This window comes from Neodiprion lecontei, chromosome 1 (assembly GCF_021901455.1).
Source record: "Neodiprion lecontei isolate iyNeoLeco1 chromosome 1, iyNeoLeco1.1, whole genome shotgun sequence".
NCBI classification, from domain to species: Eukaryota; Metazoa; Arthropoda; class Insecta; order Hymenoptera; family Diprionidae; genus Neodiprion; species Neodiprion lecontei.
This window is the reverse complement of record NC_060260.1, coordinates 5,212,447-5,234,296: the sequence shown is the minus strand read 5'-3', so window position 1 is coordinate 5,234,296 and position 21,850 is coordinate 5,212,447. Positions and strand designations below refer to the sequence as shown.

The 21,850-nt window shown below is 40.3% G+C and overlaps 2 protein-coding genes across 5 annotated transcripts; one reads left to right on the top strand and one right to left on the bottom strand.

Moving 5' to 3' along the window:
• The first annotated feature begins 12 nt into the window (after nucleotides 1-12).
• LOC107223780 (dynein light chain Tctex-type protein 2B) lies at nucleotides 13-21,693 on the top strand. 3 transcript variants are annotated; one of them, XR_006903457.1, is made up of 6 exons: nucleotides 13-384; nucleotides 465-598; nucleotides 686-819; nucleotides 1,021-1,167; nucleotides 20,503-20,678; nucleotides 21,383-21,693. XR_006903457.1 is itself a non-coding variant. In XM_015663584.2 (4 exons), exons 1-4 carry the CDS (start codon nucleotides 194-196, stop codon nucleotides 1,066-1,068), a joined length of 507 nt encoding a protein of 168 aa, XP_015519070.2. In that variant the 5' UTR covers nucleotides 13-193; the 3' UTR covers nucleotides 1,069-2,402. The 3 variants fall into 3 exon arrangements, 1 of the variants encoding a protein (XP_015519070.2); XR_006903455.1 differs by having other exon boundaries at nucleotides 20,503-21,693; XM_015663584.2 differs by lacking the exons at nucleotides 20,503-20,678; nucleotides 21,383-21,693 and having other exon boundaries at nucleotides 1,021-2,402.
• LOC107223767 (proteoglycan 4) lies at nucleotides 2,007-18,650 on the bottom strand. Of its 2 annotated transcripts, none has more exons than XM_015663564.2 (13): nucleotides 18,322-18,650; nucleotides 11,840-12,003; nucleotides 11,582-11,711; nucleotides 11,061-11,178; nucleotides 7,767-7,854; nucleotides 6,188-6,239; nucleotides 5,787-5,889; nucleotides 5,596-5,689; nucleotides 5,048-5,456; nucleotides 4,713-4,969; nucleotides 4,130-4,614; nucleotides 3,797-4,015; nucleotides 2,007-3,647 (listed from the first exon to the last, which is right to left on the bottom strand). In XM_015663564.2, the coding sequence occupies exons 2-13, from the start codon at nucleotides 11,961-11,963 to the stop codon at nucleotides 3,513-3,515; spliced, it is 2,214 nt and encodes a 737-aa protein (XP_015519050.1). In that variant the 5' UTR covers nucleotides 11,964-12,003; nucleotides 18,322-18,650; the 3' UTR covers nucleotides 2,007-3,512. The 2 variants fall into 2 exon arrangements, with proteins under 2 accessions (XP_015519050.1, XP_046590578.1); XM_046734622.1 differs by lacking the exon at nucleotides 18,322-18,650 and adding an exon at nucleotides 15,473-15,549.
• Nucleotides 21,694-21,850: the final 157 nt, after the last annotated feature.

Below are 21,850 nucleotides of genomic sequence, written 5' to 3'. Positions count from 1 at the left end.
CGTATGGTGTATTTGCGAATTAACGTTTGAAAATTCCGCCAAGACTCGTAATGATAGTCCCAGGTTTCGTCAACAGATGGCGCAACACTCGCATGGTTACTTGGCAACGAGCTGCGTTTGTTTTCACAACCTGTCACAACCTCAAATGTTCTGCCAAAGTGCCTGACATCGGTCGAGCCAGCAAAACGAAGAAATGGAAAGCAAAGATGCGGATAATGCAACCACGTCTCCGCAATCGGAACATCAGTCCGAGGACGAGGCAGAAGGTGGAGAGTATGAAGGCGAGAGAAAATCCGACGCAAATTTCGGTGGGCTGGAGGGTTCGGAGCAAGCACAGGCGGCTGCACTGCCAACTTACCAAATTCGACCACCACTTTCTGAGAAGTAAGAATAACTGTGTATTAAAATAATGAGAGACTGATAGTTTTTGCCTCTACTGACACGCGTCTGACGCTTATTGACAGATTCAAACCTATGAGCGCAAAAGAAGTTATACACAGTGTACTTTCCGATCAACTCTCTACGAGAGTTTATGACCCGAAAGAGGCGCGCAAATGGTGTAAAGAAATTGCTGATACCATTAGAGACAAAGTTAAAGGTTTGTTGCATATGTTCTTGTTTGTTTGGAAATGCTGTTTTCATTTTGACGCTAACTGAACCTCCTTTGTCATTAATCCTTTTTCAGATTTGAAATTTAAGCGATATAAGTATATAGTCAATGTCGTAATGGGAGAGCATCGTGGTGCTGGCGTTAAAATGGGCACCAGGTGCATATGGGATGCCGAAGCTGATAGCTATGCCCACGACAATTTTTTGAATGTAAGATATTTTTTTCACACTTCACTTATCACAAAGTATTTTGTCTAACCTGAAATTGCTCAGAATGAAAAATTGTCAGAGTTTATTTTTTATATGAAATTAGATATGGAGATATTTCGGCATGGAATTTTTGCCACAAAAACATGGAAACAGGTCTTATTTAACATACGTTTTTATGAAATGTGAATTTACTTATTTCAGGAGTCTATATTCTGTGTCGCAGCAGTTTACGCTGTGTATTATTACTGAAGTTTTTGCAAGTGGTTCATACTTGGAAGTTTCGATTATGGATGAAATGAGATTGTGTGGGTGACGTATAATTCTTAGACCCTGAGCATATACCTAGAGGTACGTCACTAATAAGTTCTACGATTATGGGCGCTGCATGATCTTATCGGTTTCATATCAAGATACTTCCTTATTGTAGGATTTTTATATCCTTTTCTTTTTTAAATCATACATCTGTGTGAAATAGCCAAAAAGTACAAATTGCGCGTATTATTTGCATTTTAAATATGACATTATCTATCTAGAATGGTTCCATTCGTCATTATTTTTCTCAGCATTGCTAGTCTTGCTTCCTCACATGTCACATATAACGAAAATGAGCTTTTCGGTTTGGATGCCTTAATTGGTGACAAGTTGAACAAATTTTAAACAGGGTAAAAAACTAAAAAGTTGAGTGTAATTAGAATCGTAGTCGTGCATCGATGTTCAATTATTATTGAACCTGTATTAAATGTGTCGCGGGAAAATGATGCTAGCTCAGAATGATGTGAGTAACATTTTAGAACACGAAGAATTGAGACTTTTTCTTTCTCACCTCCGCGCCATTTATTTTACTTGGATTGTACTTGGAGGAAAAACGCTATCCACAAAACACTTGCAGTTGTAAGAATTTGGTCGACTATTTATGTTTTTATATTTACTATTTTACTGTACCGAGACTAAGGGTTTAAGTCTTTTTGATCCAAGATTTGCATTGTTGTTAGGAATGTGGAGAATGCCGATATTCTCAAGAACAACGTTATGACGAGAATTTAAGACAATACATCATATATTTGCGTATTTTGTTGCTGGTAAAAATTCCTGATATTTTCTGTTGATATTCTACGAGATTCACCTCTCAGTCGGTCATTTATAATAGGTACTTTGGAATATTTACGTTGAAAAAGCGAAAATATAAGTAGGGATTAGAAATAGCAGTCAGTTTATTGATACATGTGCGCGTGTGTGTGTATGTATATATGTATATATTAAATTATATTACGTTAAAGTATTCATACATGCTCACGCTAGTTATGGCATTGCGCAATATATGTGGTTTCTTCTGTTTCTTTTTACAAACATACCTGCGACTATTAAGCCGGTCAATTATGTCTCCGGATATACGTACATAAATGTATATATGCATATATACACACACATATATATATATATATATTATTTCGCTTATATACGATTACAACCATTAAAATTATTATAGCACCATAATTCACGGCTCTTTAATACCATGATAATACGTGTATTCTTTTTGATTTTTTATGCAATATTTACCTCATTGCTTGATCTTCTTTTTTTAATTTTTGTGAAAAACGGTCAAGTAAGGTAAATAAAATAATGGTATAGTCAATTTGCGTTTTCTTAAAGACTACGGACTCGTTGTTAATTAATTAGTAAATAAAATAATACAAAATATATATTGGTAATCAATAATTATAGTAATTATATGTATAATTTTCCTAACACGCGATTGACGCGTGGTTTTGAATGTAAAAACAATTCGTTACAGAATTCGGATCAGATCTGCAAGTGTATATTCATTGTGTGTGTATATACGTATATTTATGTGTAATAGTGTAAGTGAGTGGTTTTTGCACGTTTCGAGAAAATGATATTAGAACGGGTACTCGTGTATCTTGCTTGCGAAACTGCCAGTTTAGATACTAGTTAATGAGTATTTTAAATAATATTATATTACATACAAAGTTTAAAACAACTGGGAATTACTTAAAATATTTCATAAAATTAAATTGAAAAAAACGATGGAGAGAAAGGTGTTACGTTTTTATCGTAATCTCAAACTTAAATAAAATAAATCGGTTAATGTTCACACTTTGTATGTGTACATATTTGTATTAACGTCGGGTTTTGCTTGAACTTTTTGGACGAAGAAATCAAAGTAATTATGAACAAAAAACCTTTCCCAAGCCACGGTATGACCTCATTGTGCGATTTTTTATTTTTATACATAAGGTCAAAGAGTAACGTGATCCTGGGCTTACAGATATTTAGTCTAAAATTTATCGAATTTTCGTCCACAAAATTTTTCGCTATCTTGCCACTTTTCGCATTATTCATTTATTACTGTGAAATTTTTGCTAAACAGTTTTGTACGGTTGATGGTACTGGACTGATTGAAAGGTAAAATCTTGTATAAAACTACGAACATACGTATAGAATCAAAATCACTCAAAATAGGATTAAAAGACTAAGTTTTTTTTTTTAGAAAACACCACGCGATTATGTTACTACGGCGGTTACGACATCTTGGCGTACATTTGAATGTGCACCAACGAAAGTGAACTTTTACGAGAGATATAACGAAACATAATATTTTTTACTGAGGTATAGAATTTACGTCGCTGTAAAATTTACATTAATTTATATATACTTTGATAATTACGCGACGCCTACATAATTACGCAAGGCATAGCGCAGCACAGTGGCAAACAAACCGGAACTACGGCTCCTCCGCTACTGCTTTTGCTTTTGCTTTTACTCGATGCTTCGTATTCGTATTTAGCTTTACCCTTCTGCCATCCTCCCTGTAACCAATTCGTAAAAATGTGAATATCCATAAAGTCTCTGCATTTTGTTCGTAGTTGGATTACTTGCCGAAAATTTGATTGGTAAAAATCTGAAAATCATGCAGGAAAATTTGATTTCTACTTCATGTTCAGAAGTAAATACTCACGCTAGACTGCATCATAGCTCCGCCAGACTCTTCCTTCTTGGTGAATTCGGCAGATCCTGGCGGATAGTAAACGGGAGGTCCGGCGTAATTTTTGCTCTGAACTTTCGGGGGCGTATGCGGCACGAAATCGACATCTTTCTTTGGATTACTAGGGTCAGAAGATTTTTGCAACTTCTGCTGGTCTCTCTCTTTGTTAGAAATATCAGCCAGTACAACCCGCTAGAACGTAAAAAGCGGTCAGTGATTAGTGTCGAAACAAACTACTCCCCACAACATTTATATAGTTTCACTATTGACGATCCGTCCAATATTTTTACAGCGATTCCATCCTACCTCCGTGTCCGAGAAGGAAGCCATAAGGTCCTCCAACTTGTCAGGTGGTCCATGTCCGTTGCTGGGCGTTTGCGGCTTCGCGTTTGCCGGATAAAGTTGAACGCCGCTCGTGGGGAACGGTTTCGGCAGAAGAACCTCGTGATCGTCAGGATATTTGTTTGGCGGAATGGTCGTCGTGGTGTTGGAGTACTTGTAAATCGTCGTGTTCGTCGGCTGAGGTGGATTCGTCTGCGGAGGTGCAACGGTGTAGTAATTTACCGTCGTGTGGCTCGGTCCTTCCGGCCTCTGATGATCGGGACCCGGGTATTTGTGTGTAGGTTCATTGGGATACGGTCTTCCCTCGTAATATTCCTGGCTTCTGTTTATCGTCGTAGTCGTGTGAGATTCGGTTCTCGGCGCTGGCTGATTTTGGTATATGATAGTCGTCGTGTTGGTTCCGTGATCCGGGCGGTCGGTATCCGGGCCATAACCAGGGCCGTGTGGACCTGAAAAAAGTGTAGACCACGAAGGTCGGTCACTCGCGAAATTATCTCGTCGACGATACGGTCTGAAATAAGTATTCGGTTAGAAAAATCGTGCGTACCGCTGTTCGGGCTGCGGGGTCCATCCCCGTTCGGATAGGTTCCATTAACTTGGTAGTACTTCTCGTTCCTGGTCACAGTTGTCACTGTTTCGTTGTTACTCGGAGGCGGCCCGGTGTGATAAACGATGGTATTGTTAACTGGTTTCTGGACCGGACTACCAGGCGGAAATCCACGTTGCTCCTCGTGGTAGTACTTGGCCTCCTTGTGCAGGCTCGACGTCTTGGTCGTCGTCTCCGGTGGCGGTGGACTGGCGTATCTGCGAACCAACGAATTACCTTCAAACTCCACTCTTCCCCAAGTTCCAAAGCCCAAGTCGAAGGTTCCAAACACCTACCTGATTTGCGTTCCCGGTCCATCGGGTGACGGCACCTGGTAAGTGACCGTCTGTCCCGGAAGTGTGGAATTGGTCACCTTCTGCGTATGGATGGTGTAGCTTTTGTCGTTACTTCCTCCACGCGGCAGGGTGTAAGTTATCGTCTGATCGCCGGGCAGCACAACCCCTCTCGGCAGCGTGCTTCCGTGGATGTAATTTTCGGGCGAGCCGGGAAGTTCGTAGGTGTAAGTTTTCACGGTCGTTGTTACTTTGGTATTCGGACCGGGTGCCAGGTTTATCGGCACTGCCGCGTTTGGCGATGGTACCGGGATGTACTCGATGTTTTCGACTTCCTGCGGGGCGTTCAGAGTCTGGTTTTTCCTGATTGTCGTCACGGTACTTTGTACGGGTCTCGGGTCAACGTGGTAGCCTGAAACGTGTCGAGTTTATTGCGAATCTCAAGTAATCGGAGCTGAATGCTACACGAGTAGGAAAAAAAGCCCTTCCGGAGAACTCAACGCGCTAGCATGAATGGCATGCCTGTAAAGTAATTCGAGATCAGTACATACTTGACGATTCCTGTACGTATGAAACATCGCGCTGCTGGCTTGCAGGAAGAGGAGACGTTTGCCTCGACCTGGATGTAGAAGAAGTGTCGAATAACTGTGGGATTGAGAAAAATGGGTCAATTCGTTGCTCACAGTCGGCAGTCTACCCTGTTTTTCAAGTACTTGGTCACCCTCGGTTTTTACTCTCTTACCAGTTCTCTGTTTACGGTCGAAGTCTTGCCAGGCGGATCGGGACTGCGATGACGTCTAGTCGGATGCGATTCTTCGGTATAACTTCTGTCGCGAATTTCTTCACTGAAATACACAAATTTCCTTACTCGTTGGATAATTTACCACGGAAATATCGGTCAGAATACGACAGATTCGGTACAGTGTGAGATGAGCATATCTAATTGTGTGTAAACTAACGACACTGTTTGGCACTAATCCACAGAACTACGTGAGTAAATCCAAGTATAATCGAGCAAGGTTTTTCGTTGATTTATCGTTGCTTTTCTTGGTGCGAAGTTTTGTCTAGAGCTTCTGCAGTAGTTTCTTTTTTTCAGTTTCCTTTTTGTTTTTTGTACCGTACGTGTTTCGACGTAATACTCACATCATCGGAGGGCCAGTTGCGTTGAGAACGTTTTCCGACATTGCCCACGAGTCTGGAAAACGGAAACATTAATGTAACAACGGTATTGTGACGATTTCCATGTACGCAACACGAGGTTGGTTAGAATTGCAGCGTTACCATATTCGGAAACAATTAGACTGTTCGTTTGAATAAGCGGATGTGCATGGTGGGACGCCTAATAATCTCAAGTCGTACCATAACAAAGTGCAGAGCTGATCTTAGAACCAGGGACTCATTTTCCTGTTAACTGCATGCGTGCAGGTCTTTCAATCGCTTTTCTACAACAAGTGGCGACATTTTATGACTATCGGCTAGCTTAAATCTCGATTCGTTCGAATTGCTGCACTTTTTCGTGAAACGTTAATAGTTCCCTTGAGAGATGGAAAATAGCCCCGCGTAGCCTTGTGCTGCAAAATTCCATTCACAGCGAGATCGCAGTCTCCGGTTCGTATCTCGTTGAAGCGGTCACGGAGAAATCGGGTCATCCATAATCGGGCCTAATATGGCAGTGCCACTTACTCGCTGGCTGCTGTTGCTGCTGGCTCTTTGACGAGCGGCAAACGGCTCTGATTGTCGGACCGCGATGTTGTTTACCCCTAACTGCCTTTTATCTTATGCTAAATACCTGCGTCGATAAGGCTGTTTAGTCGGATGAAAATGATCATTTGATAATCTGGTTCGCCTTTGTCTCAGAGCCGGTTATTCGGCACGGTTGATACTTTGATACCTTTGGTGATAATTTCCGAGAGTCATTCCGCTAATGATACGCCAGATTATCGCGGTATCAGGATTTGCGCTCGGGCGAATGCCTGCTATAAAGCCAGGTTCCGCGATTCGCAAAATTGACGATTTCGCAGCTCATCCAGACTTTTTGCTTATGCAACGTCGCAACTTGAACCGAAAAGAACGACCCATTCGCGTACGGAAAATGGAGAAAATCATCGAATCCGTTGCACAAATACCTGCTGATATTTGCGAGTTTGTATATATTTATTCTTCGTAACGTTGTGTTTTCTTCCGCGTCGCGCAATTTTCATTATCCAATCTTACATCCTCGGTGTATTGCAGCAATGCAATAATGTATAATTTGCGTAATTATATAAAGGCGATATAGAATTTGGACATCTTGATTCTGCGACGAGGCATTTTTTCTCCTCTTTCATTATTGTTTCGGCGAAAAGTTAGTACAATATTACATCGATCCTCTGTAATCTAATCTTCCACTCGACTTTGTCTGATATAATATATTATACAACGTGTAGTTCAGATAAAATTTAGTCGCATAAAAATATGTATACGTATATGTCGAGGAGCGTATCCTTGGTCAAGTTTTTCTTCCCTCTGATAGCGTAGCGATATGATTATTCTGCGTATCGCTGTGGTTTCAACCTTCCGACGAAAATTTGTTACACGGTATAAATAAATCGGTTCTCGTGCAAACGCAGACGCGAGATTTTTTTGACAGAAGAAAAAGAGAGATTTTTTGACACGATAGATGACCAACTAGATAGATATATTTCTAACGCGATTTAATTTTCAAAGTAAATTTAAAACTCACCACCGTCTCTCGGGCTGCCATCGAGGTTCGTCTTGTATTGATAAGACACCTGTTTGTACGCTACTGTCTTGCTCTGCCCTGGTTGAACCTGGAACGAGAAAAACAAAGCCTATTAAAGTAACGTTACAATATTAATAACAATAATCAGTGATTGGTAATCGAATTAATTTCATTACAATGATAACTAGCTCAATGTCAGCTGCGTATCTTTGCAAGTAGCAATAATTAAATCGCGATCAAAAATCCAATCACACCGATTTTATAATCAATCTTTCGTGCAATGCGCTTGTCGTTGTTAATTAAGATGACAGCCTATTAGTATTGCGCACCCTGTAAATACTTTGCACGTATGTAGAGAAATACCGAAACGTTGCCCAAGCCCGATGCCCTCATCGCGTGCAATAAACTACGCAATAACTAGAATTATCGACGACGATCGGAGGTCGAAGGCGCGGCTGCCGAAGAGTCGGAAAAATTCAACAAACGTAGGGGAAAAATGGGTAAGCAAAATTAGACGCGCAGCCGGCTGCCTCGGAACATTCGATAACCAAAAATAGTCGCGTTTTACGATTGCCAGCGGCTAAGTAACGATCTTTCCTATCTCTTGTACGTATAAACTTTTCTCACACATTTATAAATCCGGCATGATCCACGATTCGATATACGCGTTAACAAACACGTTTGAAAATAGAAGGAGATAAATCGTACAGAGAACTTTTTATCTCCATTTCTTGAGTTCTGTTACGATTTTAGAGGCCTCCTAAACTCGTCAAAATTCTCCGAACCTCAATCAAATCAAAGACATCTCTTGTTGCCATGTGTCAGTCTGCAGTAACGAAAAATCGTCATAATATACACTGTTGAAAAAATTCAACCAAATATAAATTGTTACATTTTTGTTAGTAAATATGACGCAAATTTTTCTAATTTCAACATTTAAATTTTCACATCAAGATTCGATTTGTAATTTGTACTTTTTCTTTCATTGAATAATACGTTAAAATATGGTTAAATCAATCGGACAATTTTAATGAACCTACTGGGACATTTTTTTCTAACCGTATATATATACATATATATATATATATATATATATATAATATACATATATTCCTGCGGGTAGTTAGAAATTTCCTATTTGATTTTGTATTGTGTATAATTTCTCCAAGTTATAATTTACTTAAGATGTAACACGCATCGTCGAAAAGATCCTACGTACATACCTCGGACACCTAATTTTATGATAGATAAAAAAATTTGAAAAATAATCACGAAAGGTGATTCGCGATCGATGAACGACGCCGGCGTGTTTCCGGTGCGTTTCCCCGCATTATGCAGCATTTAGTCGTTAAACGCGGTTTGTGAAACTTTGACGGCCGGGATGTTGGATCCCTTTTAAGGGCACGCGACGTTTCGAGGTATGTATAAATTTCCCCTGAACAGGCGGTCAACTCCTACGACATAGGTTACAGGCACGGAATCTCCGCTGTAAAACAGCCGCGTTTTTTTCACCGCTTCCATTCCGGCGTGGAATTCAATGGAATTTAATCAGTTAGCGAGCGATCCGCCAACGCAGCTTGACGTATCAACGTAACGCATAACGCAAGGCAAAGAGGTCGCGAGTCCAGTCGAGTCGGCCCTCTGATATGTACCACTTGACTCTGGTCTTATAAGGTGCGCCACAGAACTCAGATCTACCCACACAACGCTCTCCCATTACTTACTACACTGGGAGCAACCGCAAAAGAAACACCGTCGACGGTCGAAAATCACGCGAGAATAACCGCACCACAAATTTGGCTCGCGGTCAAAGGGATTCACGCGTGTTACGGTCTGCTATTCGACGGATAAAATTATTCTACGTATCTATGAAATTTAGATCATTTTTTTTATCATCCGAATGGCCACTGGTCGGGAGTTTTTTGAAAACTTGGAAATGTCACGGAATTCTGAAATTCTGGAACAGTGACGCAAAATGTCAGGGATTTTAACGGAAAGTCAAGGAATCGTTTACTGTACGTTGTTGTTTTTTTTTAAACTTTGGATAAATTAGATCCAATGCCAAAATTTTTTTTTTCACCATCGCCGGAAGATTCTCTTGAAACTTTGAATATTCCTAAACATTATCTTACAAATGATTGAGCGCATCGGCTAGATGGGATGGTGTGATCCAAATGACAGTTCGTACTTTCATCGACAAAAAAGAAAATGCGTATATTTAATCAATTTATCCGAATTGGTCAGGGAAAATTACAAGATATTTGTCTGGAGAATCTGAAAAAATCAGGGAATTTCTTGATGGAGATTTAGTGGGCATCCTGTGTCATTTTTCTTCTTCATACATTTAGCTGTTGTCAATTGCAGCAGCTGTGCAGCTTAAAGCTTTCAGGTGTATTCCAATTTTACATATTTCCGGAAAACAATCATTGGTGGTGTTCGGATTCGACTCGTAAGCTTGCAATTTTCCGTACAAAACACAGATTATCTGCAAGATTGTAAATTTGGAATTTATTTGATCCTGCCAATTATCCAAAAAAGGTTTACGAGGGGCGGAGACCGACTGCCTGTTGAATTTACATGCAAGTGGGCATAAGGACGCTTTATTCATTTGGCCCAAGGTTGCAGGACCGCCAACGCTTCTGGAGCTTTATAACCCGAGTAATGGCTTTTTTACGAGCACTGATTGCACCAAGGTTGTTTCGAAAATACTTCTTTCACTCCGTAACATACGCGTGCGTGAATTTATCACCATGGGATTGTTTCCAAGATTGTTCACCCCTTTAACCGAAGCTTCTCTGTAAGCTTTTACTCTATGTTTTACGATTCGCTTAAACGAGTACTCGATAGTCCTATTTTATTACTTCCATATTTTTCTTGCTATAGATATAAATTTTTCTGTTTTTTCTTGTCGTGTGTTTACAGATTCACATTTTCTCGCCACAGCGAGACTGCGGTATATTATTAAAACTCTGCAACGCTGTATTATTCTCTCAAAGCCTGCAGGCGAATAAGGTCATCAAGTTGTGAAAAGGAGACTTGTGATATGTGTTTGAAGCGTTTTGTATCATCGTCATCCCATTTCTATGCGCGGCGCGAATCTTTCGCGATCCGTTGTTTCGTCACATTTTTGACACACTGCACGGTCGATTTATTGATATTCAATCAGAACTTCCCTATGTGCATAACTCTGAAAGAGAACCGTTTGGCAATGGTCGTATTTTTTTTTGGGAACAATTGTTTATTCAATCGGAGTCGTCGTCGGAATTCTTTAGTAATAAAAACGCGTTCACTCACGTTCTGCAGTTCGGCATCGAGAATTTCGAGACCAGGAATTCCGCTGACTGCGCCACTGTTTCCAGTCGTCACGTACTTTTCTGTTGTTGTTGTTGTCGACCTCGTTGGCGAGATGGTACTGTAACGATACGAATGAAATTCGTGCGTCAAGAATCGAACGAATCGAGGAATAAAAATAATCATTCTCATCGCCTCTCTTACTTTGGTGTCAACTTGTACAATTTAATGCTCATTTAACTAAAAAAGTAGAGTAAACCTCAGAAACTGATTTTGCGTTGCAACAACCAAAAAAGGATCGACGACAGCGCATAATGGTTAGGCGTACTTCGTTTTTCCTAATTCCAACAGTATTCAAACAGTTTTTTTTCAACGATACCTGTTTTACTCAATTTTTCTAGTTACCGTAGCAAATGAAATTTTTCTCAGTGTAGTATTCCATCGATTTCATACGTGCGAAACGCGTTTACACAGTGAGTTTCCGGTTCGTTATTGCCGATTGAAATTCTTTCCCCAGTACTCACCGACCCTCGGATACGATCCTCGTAGTGTTCGCAGGTGCTCTGTATTCAACCTGCGGGGAAAGGGCTCGCCCTCCGCGAACTGGAGTCGCGCTTCGCGAAACGCTGGTTTGCAGGTCCTCCAGCAGCGCGTCTGAAACAATAATGTGCGAAAAATGTGATCAAAGAGTCAAAGCTCACTGTCTGATGCTGACAGTGATCGGCGAGCATCGCGATTCTCCGTCGATCGAGCTTTATCGCCGTTTTTCATTTCCAGCTCACCCAAATTGTTCTCCAGGTTGCTCGCCGTTGTTGACGAGTGGTTGTGGTGAATCTGACCATGTCCTCCACCGTGGCTAACGATTTTTCGGCTAACGTGCGAACTCTCTCTGACCGTCGACGCCATCGCGCAGTTCCTCTTCGCAGGATCTGGTCGATTAAGGATTCTGCAAGTTGCAAAAAAGTAGGGATTTTTAATCGTCCTAAGATCGTTAAGGTGTATTTTTTAGACAGTTGATTGGCTATGTCCGTAAATCGAGCGAGAAACTATTTTACCGAAACTAAATCTAATTCTTCGTTCATTATTTTCTTTTTCTTTGCTCACGTGTATTCGGAATTCGCGTATCTCTGAGAACCCGTTAAAAGAGCCCAGCTTTCACGACTTCCATGCGGCGAAATCGCTTCGCACCTTTGGTTTACATTTACGTACGTAATACATCACAGGAGGTGCAGTTTCATGTTTCTTAAATTTACAATTTCGATGTATGGGTTAACGCTGGAGCCGGCATTTGAAAGAATTTGCCGCAACCGTTTCCATCGTTCTTTCGTAAACGTCGATTACGCTGCAAGTGTCGGGACAATGCGTAATTGGCGCGATATTAATTTGTCCGACTGACGTGAACTTTTTCTCTTTGCAATGCGGACGCCGCGGTTTTTTAGCGAACATTCCGCGTCATCGCCGCGATGATCCGTCGTACATATAAAGCAACAATCGTGTGGCACGCTGTCGTTTAGCTAGAAATAATAATTGTCCTTCGTGCAGATGTAACCGTCTGCAATTACGTAATAATAACCTCAGAGAGTCATCTGCCTCATTGCGGTGCGGTTATATTTATAAGTAACAATACCGATGGAACAGCGCGTATCTATCCTTAAAAATAACCGCAGTGTAATCGATTTGGTGTTCATTGTCGGTACGCTGTACCCGATATTCACATTCACATTCGTACCCGATATTCATTCGTTTCGATATGGATCAATGATTTATTAATAGAAGGTGATCGTGAATATCTTTGCCATGATCCGTTAATTAATTTTCAGAAACAAAATCTATGTTATTTTTCCACTAATTATCGGATTCGATGATTGGATTAATTATCCCGAAAACTTTACGTTTACGAAATTCCGTATAAGAAGGTTTTGTACACCGAACAAATTATACCTTTAAACTTAGAAAGAAGGTATCCCATTTCTTTTTTAATATGTTACAGTAGACTAAAAACTAAGCGACAGGTATTTATTTATTTTTTTCATCCGCCATTCAACACTTCAAGTAGGTGAAACGTAGGTGAAACGTTAAAGCATGTCAAGGGGCAATTTGACAGTTTCACCCACAAGATGATAATATTTTTTAATCAATCCAACCGGCAAAGTTTCCACATAACGAGAAATGAAAAGTGTTTTTCAATTTTCTCAATTAAAAAAAAAAGAAAAAAAAAAATTTGAATAAATTACTCTACGGAATGCATTAAATTAGCGTAGTGCGTACTAACGATACGTAGAATATCTTCTGATCTTACAAGTTTAGCGATAAGTCGTAAATACGACGATTAGAATTTCCTCTGGACAAATAACACTTGTAACACAATATCGGTACCTTTGGCCAACAATGAGAAAGCCTGCATCGTGAGGATTTACTCGCGAGTAAAAACTTGAATGAACGCTTCGTGCAGTCCGTCGTCACTCAGCCAGGATATCGCTTCAATCTTACATCGAGTAACAAAATCCAGAAACGTGTTACTGCAAGTGATAAATCGGACACCGCGCGAGGCACGACGAGTATAATCATCGCTGTTTGTATCACTGTCTAAGTATATTGTGCACACCAACTCGACTAGTGTATTCTACCTCGGAGTTACACTAATTAGGAGATAAACATTATATATGATAGCAATTTGAACGAGAGTTCGTTAAACGTTTCCAGGATGTAATTAACAGGCAGTACAATTTGCGTCCAGCTAGATAACACTAAAAGTGGAATAATATTTTTTGGCATAGCACGCGGTTTGGGTCGAGAATTGGTCGGATATCAATTAGACGCGTTGAAATCTCCGCATATCGTCGCGGAACTTGCAACTGCACATGAAACGTCTCGACTTCTGTGATTTTCACATTTTGCCTCGTTCGCTTTTTCTTTTTTCGCTTCTACCAGCTACGAAGAAATCAAACTTGTGTTTCAAATATTCTAAGAGAGAAAAAAATCGGCCCTCGTTCGTTGCAAGTGCAAATATTTGTGCTGATTTTCACGGTATTTCAAGCCTTGGAGTTATTACCGATAATTATAGGGAGTATCAAGCAACAGCTGACCGTTTCATGTAAGAGGTAACGAGTTTGAAATATGCATATTATACGGTTGGAGAAACGAGTCTCTGCAGAACAGTGTAGCCATTACGAAATAAACCGCGGGTTCGCTTTTGGATTTTAGCTCTTGGCTGTCGGCTTAGTTTTGTCATGCCTGGGTTACTTTTAAACTCGGTAGACTGACTCACGGATTATTTTGCGCCGTGAACAACTCTGGCTGCAAAGGTTGTAAAAGAAGGACGAATTAAACTAACAATAAGCGCAGATTCACCCTTCGTTCACGCGCAAGAATAATAAACAAAAAGAAGAAGATGAGAACGATATCGTCAAATTGGCAAAATCTGATAACAAATGGTCATGTCTCTGATATCTATGCGTACAAACGATTCGTTCGACGTTAAACTGTCTTTGGGAGAAAGTCGCCAAATTTGTAATATCAAGTCGACAACTGGTCGATTATAATAAATACAATGTATAAAATATTCATATAAACATTGAGAAACCGGTTGAAGAAAAGACAAGCAGACGTTACAAGAAGATCGAAGATGAATATTTTTTTTTTTCTTCTCCCCCTCTCTTACGAAGAAACACAACCTACGTGTAATTTTATTGCTCGTTCGAGTCACTACAAGGACTGCTTTAGTCATTGAAACGTTCACCTTGGCCTTCGGAATTGTGGTCTCGGTTCCTTTGCATTGGAAATTATGAAGAATGAATCCCGGTGACCCAATTTAAACAACCTTCGCGAATACGTTCGAAATTCAAACTCGTAGTCTAAGTAACCGGAAGGTGCGACCTACGTACGTTAAAACACGTATTTAACGACGACGTTCGCTGTATTAAATTCGCATTGCCCAACGCTTCCCGCATTATATAACACGTCATAAACATTCTCAGTTTCCATATACCTACGCTGACAACGGCATTTTTTTTTTCTTTGTTTGTTTTAGATGTAATATTTACACCTAGAGAATCACTTAAAGGGGGGAAAAAAAAAATTCGAGAGAACGAGAGACGAATAATTTTTGCTCTATGACGAAATGAATCTCTGTCAAATTAATCACCTGAACTGCAGATATCAGCCAGTTATAATTAGCGATTGATAAATATTCGTCTCGTAGTGAGATATTTTTTATTAATGTATATTATAGGTGTTACGTATAACGTAACAGGCTTACGTACAGCTTTTCATTGCCATATACGTATTTAAGTCGCGAGTGTCAATCGGTTATCGTACAGAGTTGATTACACGTTTGTGTATATACGAGCATGCGAAACACTCGTTACCGGCAATCGTCGCCCTACGTGATTCCTCATTTAGTTTCAGATAATTACTTCGTGGTAATCGCCACATCGAGGTCTGACACGTCTTCCGACAAGCGTAAAATAACTAACATCTACGTTATAAATTCCCCGTTGGTGTACGAAGAATCGTCCATGGGAAAATTGAATAGTTGTGTAAAATTGTGCGTCAACTTCGCGTAACTGATTTCGCGAATTTATAATTTTTTTCAAGAGAGATTATCACACGCGTATCGTTCTGCTTGACATACGGTAGAAATGATGTTTAGCGTACATAAATAAGTTTGAGTTTGAATCCGCAATCTCGCGGTTTCGTGGTTCGTAGTTCCCTCGGCTTGCTTTAGGGTCGGGGCAGTTGATTCTAAAATTAGCGAACGCGTCAGACTGAAATCTTAATATTTACGTGAACCGAATTCAGCACATATCGTCTACACAGACGTACGCGTAGTGAGCATTTTAAACGCGTATTTTCTCTGCTCTTCGTTTTATCATCCGTCGTAAGAATGTCGGCCGGAACGGTTGACCTTCAAACTCGTTTGAAAGTGGTCAAATAGATTTTGCAACTGTGCCTGTAACGCGAATACCGAAGCCATACCGCTCCGGAATACTCAAAAACTCTTCACCCATGATGCATCGTTATATACGTACGCCTTGCGAAATGCAAGTTAGGATTTTCCCTTCACGCGCTGGCGGAATGAATTGTAACACGAGTCTGCAAAAAGAATTATTTTTGACCGTGCGGTTTGTTGGTTGCAGATCTGTGTTATCCGTGAAACGTTTGACAATGGCATTATTTATAGGTATAATAATTCAGAGTGCAAATCTTCCGATTAAACTTGAATTATTTCGGAAATGATAAATTTGAAACGAGCTATCGTCGACCTCTGACTCTTTCACTGCTGCAAAAAATCGGAAGCTTTTTCTACTTGGCAATTATCTTTGGTCAAATTTTACACGCGTTGATCGCCTAATGCGGTTTTTGTTTCAGTGTTTTGAGTAACAATATGAGTACGCATAGTAAAAAGCTCGCCCATGCAAAGGCGAATTTAATAACCAGTCGTGGCGAGACCCTGACTGGCGTAGTATAAATTTATCGTGGGCGGTGAAGAAGGTTTCTCGCTGTCGTAGGTGGAGCAGCCTGGATTCAAGTTTTTATTTTTACGTATTTACCCGACGTCGTACGATGAAAATATTGCATGATTTTCAGTGGTCGTAGATCAGGATTCAAGAAAGAAAAACGCTAGTCAAATCAGCGCCATTGATCTTATCAAAAATAGGTTTGAAAAAAGGAAAACAAAAGATCACCGGATCATCTCCGACGAAGAAATCGATCGATGAAAAATCAACTCCGTATTATTACAAACAAAAAGGAACAAAAAAACTTTAATATCTAGTCGTAACTTTTCTCCGCGAATCCAATGTGAGTATAATATTTATTTCGACTATTTTTATTCTCTTGGTTTTTCAACTGAACTTACAACGCACTTCGCACGTAATCAATCGGCGATATGCGAATTGAAAACAAATGTGTATTGTAATAACCGTTATTGGATTGCTGATCATATCGCCGCGGAAAGTCTAATTGAATAGAATAACACGGAGTTTCGTGACAACGTCGTGTAATCGAAACCGTCGTACGTGCGCGGCATTTTATTTTATACAATTAGATAAAATTAAGAACAATACGTCGATGCTGGATAGCAATATATAATGATGATAATAATAATAATAATAATCACAACAATAAAATTGAGCGATTTCGTTGCCGGCATATATCCGATGATGATTCTCTCTCTCTCTCTCTCTCTCTCTCTCTCCCCGTCTCGGTGCGCCCTCAAGTCGGTTAAATATAGCTCACCTATATCCTAACTGGGCTTTATTTGCTGTGTTTAAAGGTCCGTACAGACCGAATAAAAACCGGATACATTCACTTTCGGGTCTCAGCGTGCGCCTCCGAGTTGTTAGCCTCGGAGATTATTTTCAGCTCATTTTATGATCTTGAAAGAATCGTGTAGCTCGTTCCCAAAACTCGAGATATCTCCGGCCCGCCGGCAGGCAGACAGCGAGATCATTGGAAGCCTTATGTTATTTATTTATCCCGCTTCTATGTATTCGTTAAAATTTTTCCCACAACGAGTTTTCCCTCGTCTCACCGTATAGGAACCATTTCCATCCAGTTTTCCCCCTTATCTCCGGCCAATTGTCAAGACGTGAAATCTTCTAGCGCGGCGTTATCTTTATCGGCGACAAACCGATCGAGATATCTCCTCGCACACCAGCGATGCTGGGTCTTAATAGTAAAATTATACGGCCTCGTTCTACTCGCCGTGTCTTGGTTCGTAATGATTGAACTGAAATTTAGTGAAAAACTATGCGTGTCTTCTTTTAACTTTAACACCGGGGGGATTTAAAAGTGCAGTAAATTAGTGAAAGAGCCGACCGACATGAACCTCGTTGAAATTCCTTCTTTCAAATAAGCTCTTCCTTGAACCTGCACACATTTTTTTGGTCCAACTTTACGATCCCCGTGCATGAGCTTGCGCGTTACAGACTGTACGAACACCGAGATGGAGCCCAACAGCAATCTCAGGTTTCCTCGACTCGAATGTGCCTCCACGTGTGGTAATCCGGCACCGCGTATTAGCATCTTTCGCAGCTTCGTTGCGATTCGTAATTTACGAACACACGGTACACGCGCCTGGGTCTGAAGTTGCGGCTGTTATTACCCTCGGGAAGGAAGTAACTCGCGATTCATATCCTATCACGAATCCATATTAATACTCTAAAACCGCGAAAGAACCGCGTCGTTTTTTAAACACATTACTGAAGAAAAGTCGGTTGTAAAACCGCTACGCGATGCTTGAAAACAGACGCTCACTCACCTCTGTCAAACGTGTGACAAGCGCGTAAGTAAATAATCCGTAGCTTGCACGTTCGCACTTTTGTTATTAATATATCGACACTGACAAGAAACAGAATGAAAATCACCAGGTGTGTACAGAGACGCGTCGATTTTATACCGGCCAAGTGTTCGTTGCGTGGATACTTTGCTGATTTTACTTAAAATGAAAAAGAGACGCGCGCGCGGCGACAACGAAATTTAAGCTCGAATTCCGCGTCACACGAACCGCAGTCCGCCAACGACTGGATCTTTCTACTTGGCGTTTGGCAGGCTGCTCTCGCCCTCCAAGAGACTAGTAGTGACTGCTTTAAGCCGATGTCAGACGTACCGTATGCAGGTTACATGCGTTATGCGCCCACACGCAGCATCGTCGACTCCGCATTATTCGCAATCCTTGCGGTTTTTCTCAACATAATATCTATTGGTCAGCACATCGGTTGACGCAACGTTTATATTCATACCGATGAAGATATAACAATTCTCGATACTCGCAATAACAAGTTTCTATCTTGTAGGTACGCTGTTTTCACTGTTTTCACTGTTTTCACTGTTTTCTCAATTTTTATTGGAAAGTACAAAAATGCGTAATTCTGAATTATATATAAATAACGAGGCACAACAGATTCCACCTATTAGAGAATTACGTCCAAGTCGTAATGTCGTGTTATTACATCATCGATACCTTGAAAACTTATTCGTACAAACACGTTTTCAAGATGTTCTTAGTGACAAGAATGACAAATCAAAAAACGTTATGTTATGACATATGTATCCGTGAATTTGCACCTACTGATGAATTAATTTTCTATCTTAATCTTTGAAACATTTTATTTTCGAATTTGTAACCCAACAACAACTCGGATACCGTCAGAACGGTAACATCTATTTTCAGCATCTAGTTTCATCGCGTGATTATGAAAACGCCGTGCTAACGGACTTGAGCAAATTCTCCGCGAGCACGCGTTTTTTTGCAAACATATTTCGTAGAAGTTATATTTTTCTTTCAACTACAGACCAAGCTGAGTAAATTAAGCATATCCGCTGTTAGCTCGGCAAAGTATTTACACCTATATATACAGACATTCTTGTAAATAGTTTTCTGTACGGCTGTACAAGTGTGCGAACAGCTTCGTATCGAGTTTGTGCAAAACTTGTCAAATTGTTTGGCGAGGTGGACTGCGCTTAGTTAATTGTCAGAAGGTTGCATATTCGAAATTCCAGTATGTGCCATAGGTGTGTGAGAGCTTATCTTTTTCGACCCGTGATAAAGCTGTCGACGTAAAAAAGTAAAAGCTAATCTTGACAAATCAATCTTGAACGCTGCACGGGGCGGATATCAGTTGAAATTGTTAACCGATCACGATCGCGTCATTCGATCAATATACGATACAAAGTATTCTACGTTCGCATTCTATTATGGGGTGCATGTTCGGCATGTGTGATAAAATATGCTAATCTACGTAATGTACGCGTATTGTACGGATATATGATAATGCGATGTACCGCCATGCATGACAATATAATGGAACGAAATTTGAATATTCAAATTTCGCGCCATGCGCGTTGAAATCCCGCGTGAGAAAGGGTTTTTCTAATATTGTAGCAAACGTTTTCATTCATCGCAACTATCGTTGTACAACAATTGCACGTTTCTTTTGCAACATGCGGCAAACTTTGACCGTTCATACCATTCGCCAAGCGTGCGGGGTAAAATGTAAAATGATTCACGGTGAACGCATAAAATTTCCCCTCCCTCCTACATTTCGATGAAAATTAATTAAATGTGCACATGACACAAATCTCTCTGTTTTAATTGCCATAAACGGTTCGATACGACGCGACGCGATGACACCGTCGCTATATTACAACCTTGCCTTCTTCAGACCGCAATCTCGTCGTATTCTACGCAACGATCGTTAAAAAGAAATAAATACTACTACTAGGTACGTGCAGTAGTAACGTTTCTATCATTTCACACATGCGTGTTATGTGCCTCCCCCCCTCCAATCAATGAATATCTCGCTCATGCAAGGCGGAACGCTTCGGCTTACCAGCCAGAGGTTAAATCTGCACCGCACGATCATCTCGTATACGTATAATTCGCGGTTTCTTTTGTATTATACACATTTGCATGCGCGTATGTATGATACGACGCCCCTAGGTTCGTCCCGACGTCGGGCTGCGGGCAGCTTCTACGAGCTCACCGAGTTTCTCTATTTTCGGAATGTCAACCGACCGCTTCGCCGATGACGTAACCCCGTCGGCGCTAACCTCATCCGCAGCCTGTTCCTGACGTCATCCACCTGTACTGAACGCCAAAACTTGGTCTTCCAAAGGGTACGCTGCCGGTGTAGGTGTAGAAAATTCGAACCTTGCCGAGAATTGATTTCAGCCTTTTAATCTCGACGAGATTTTCGGCTGGAGTCTTTGAATCGTATCTCAACGACATTTTTAGATGAACGAATTTTCAAATTTCAAATCGACGCAGAGAAAATTCGAATCGTGATGTACAGGATTTTTACCGAAAATATTTCATTCGCTTCTTTATTTTTTTCACCCATTTTCCACTGCACGGTGATTCAACGTCTGTAATCATCGCCGCGTTGTTTTTGAAGTTGTTTCAGTTTTCGGACATTTTTTATAGAATAGACAGGGTGGCCACACACCGGGAAAATCCGGAAAACCTGGAAATCTCAGGGAATTTAAAAAGTGTCACGGAAAACGTGGTATTGTCGGGAGATTGTTAATTTGGTCGTGGAAAAAACTGAAGATATCAGTTCTCCTATCGTGGGAATTAGAAATCATTTTTCAGATAGCAAATTTACTTTTTTCTGCCGAGAAAACAAAACTTATATTTATCTTAGGTTCGAATTGAATTTTAATCGAATATAGAGTTAATAAGCGTTAAGAACAATTTAGGTTTTAGTAACTTACCAGAACTGGGAAAATTTCAGGGAGAACTAGGTTTTAGGTCCTGGAAAAGTTATGGATTTTTTTTCCCGAAAATTTCTGGTTACCCAGATAGATTTATGTTTGTACAGCATTGAAGAAACGGCGATTCTTCCATCATATTCCAACTTCGGCGACCTTGGCGTTTAATCGTTTAAGCACGAGATGAGTACTCTTCACGGCCGTCGCATCCATCAGTCATCATAAACTTCAAACTTCATTGCGCTCAATAAAGTTACATATCCAACGGAATTATGCAGTATTCTATGATAAATCGTGATGACTCTTCGCCAAAATAATTATAACGTTGCGGGAAATCGGCAGCTGGGATAAAACAAATGATTATGAATAAATCCTGAATTCATGATCTTACTGTTTCGCGTACATTCTTCAATAATAACGGCTTAATTAACGATCTGGTCCAAATTCTCAACTTTTGTAGCAAAGTCGCAATAAATACAAAAATATACTCTCTTTCTATCGAAATTATCAAGATTCCCGTCAGTTTACTTGCGTAATGCGTTCAAAAAGTAGTTTATCCAATTTTTTTTTTTTTTTAC

Coding starts and splice junctions, on each gene's coding strand:
- LOC107223767 (XM_046734622.1), bottom strand. CDS start 15,534: ATGTTAGTTATTTTACGCTTGTCGGAAGACGTGTCAGACCTCGATGTG. Junction 11,712..11,839: donor CAACCTGGAGAACAATTTGG/GTGAGCTGGAAA, acceptor TTATTGTTTCAG/ACGCGCTGCTGGAGGACCTG. Junction 4,970..5,047: donor GGACCGGGAACGCAAATCAG/GTAGGTGTTTGG, acceptor GTTGGTTCGCAG/ATACGCCAGTCCACCGCCAC.
- LOC107223780 (XM_015663584.2), top strand. CDS start 194: ATGGAAAGCAAAGATGCGGATAATGCAACCACGTCTCCGCAATCGGAA. Junction 385..464: donor CGACCACCACTTTCTGAGAA/GTAAGAATAACT, acceptor GCTTATTGACAG/ATTCAAACCTATGAGCGCAA. Junction 820..1,020: donor CCCACGACAATTTTTTGAAT/GTAAGATATTTT, acceptor TACTTATTTCAG/GAGTCTATATTCTGTGTCGC.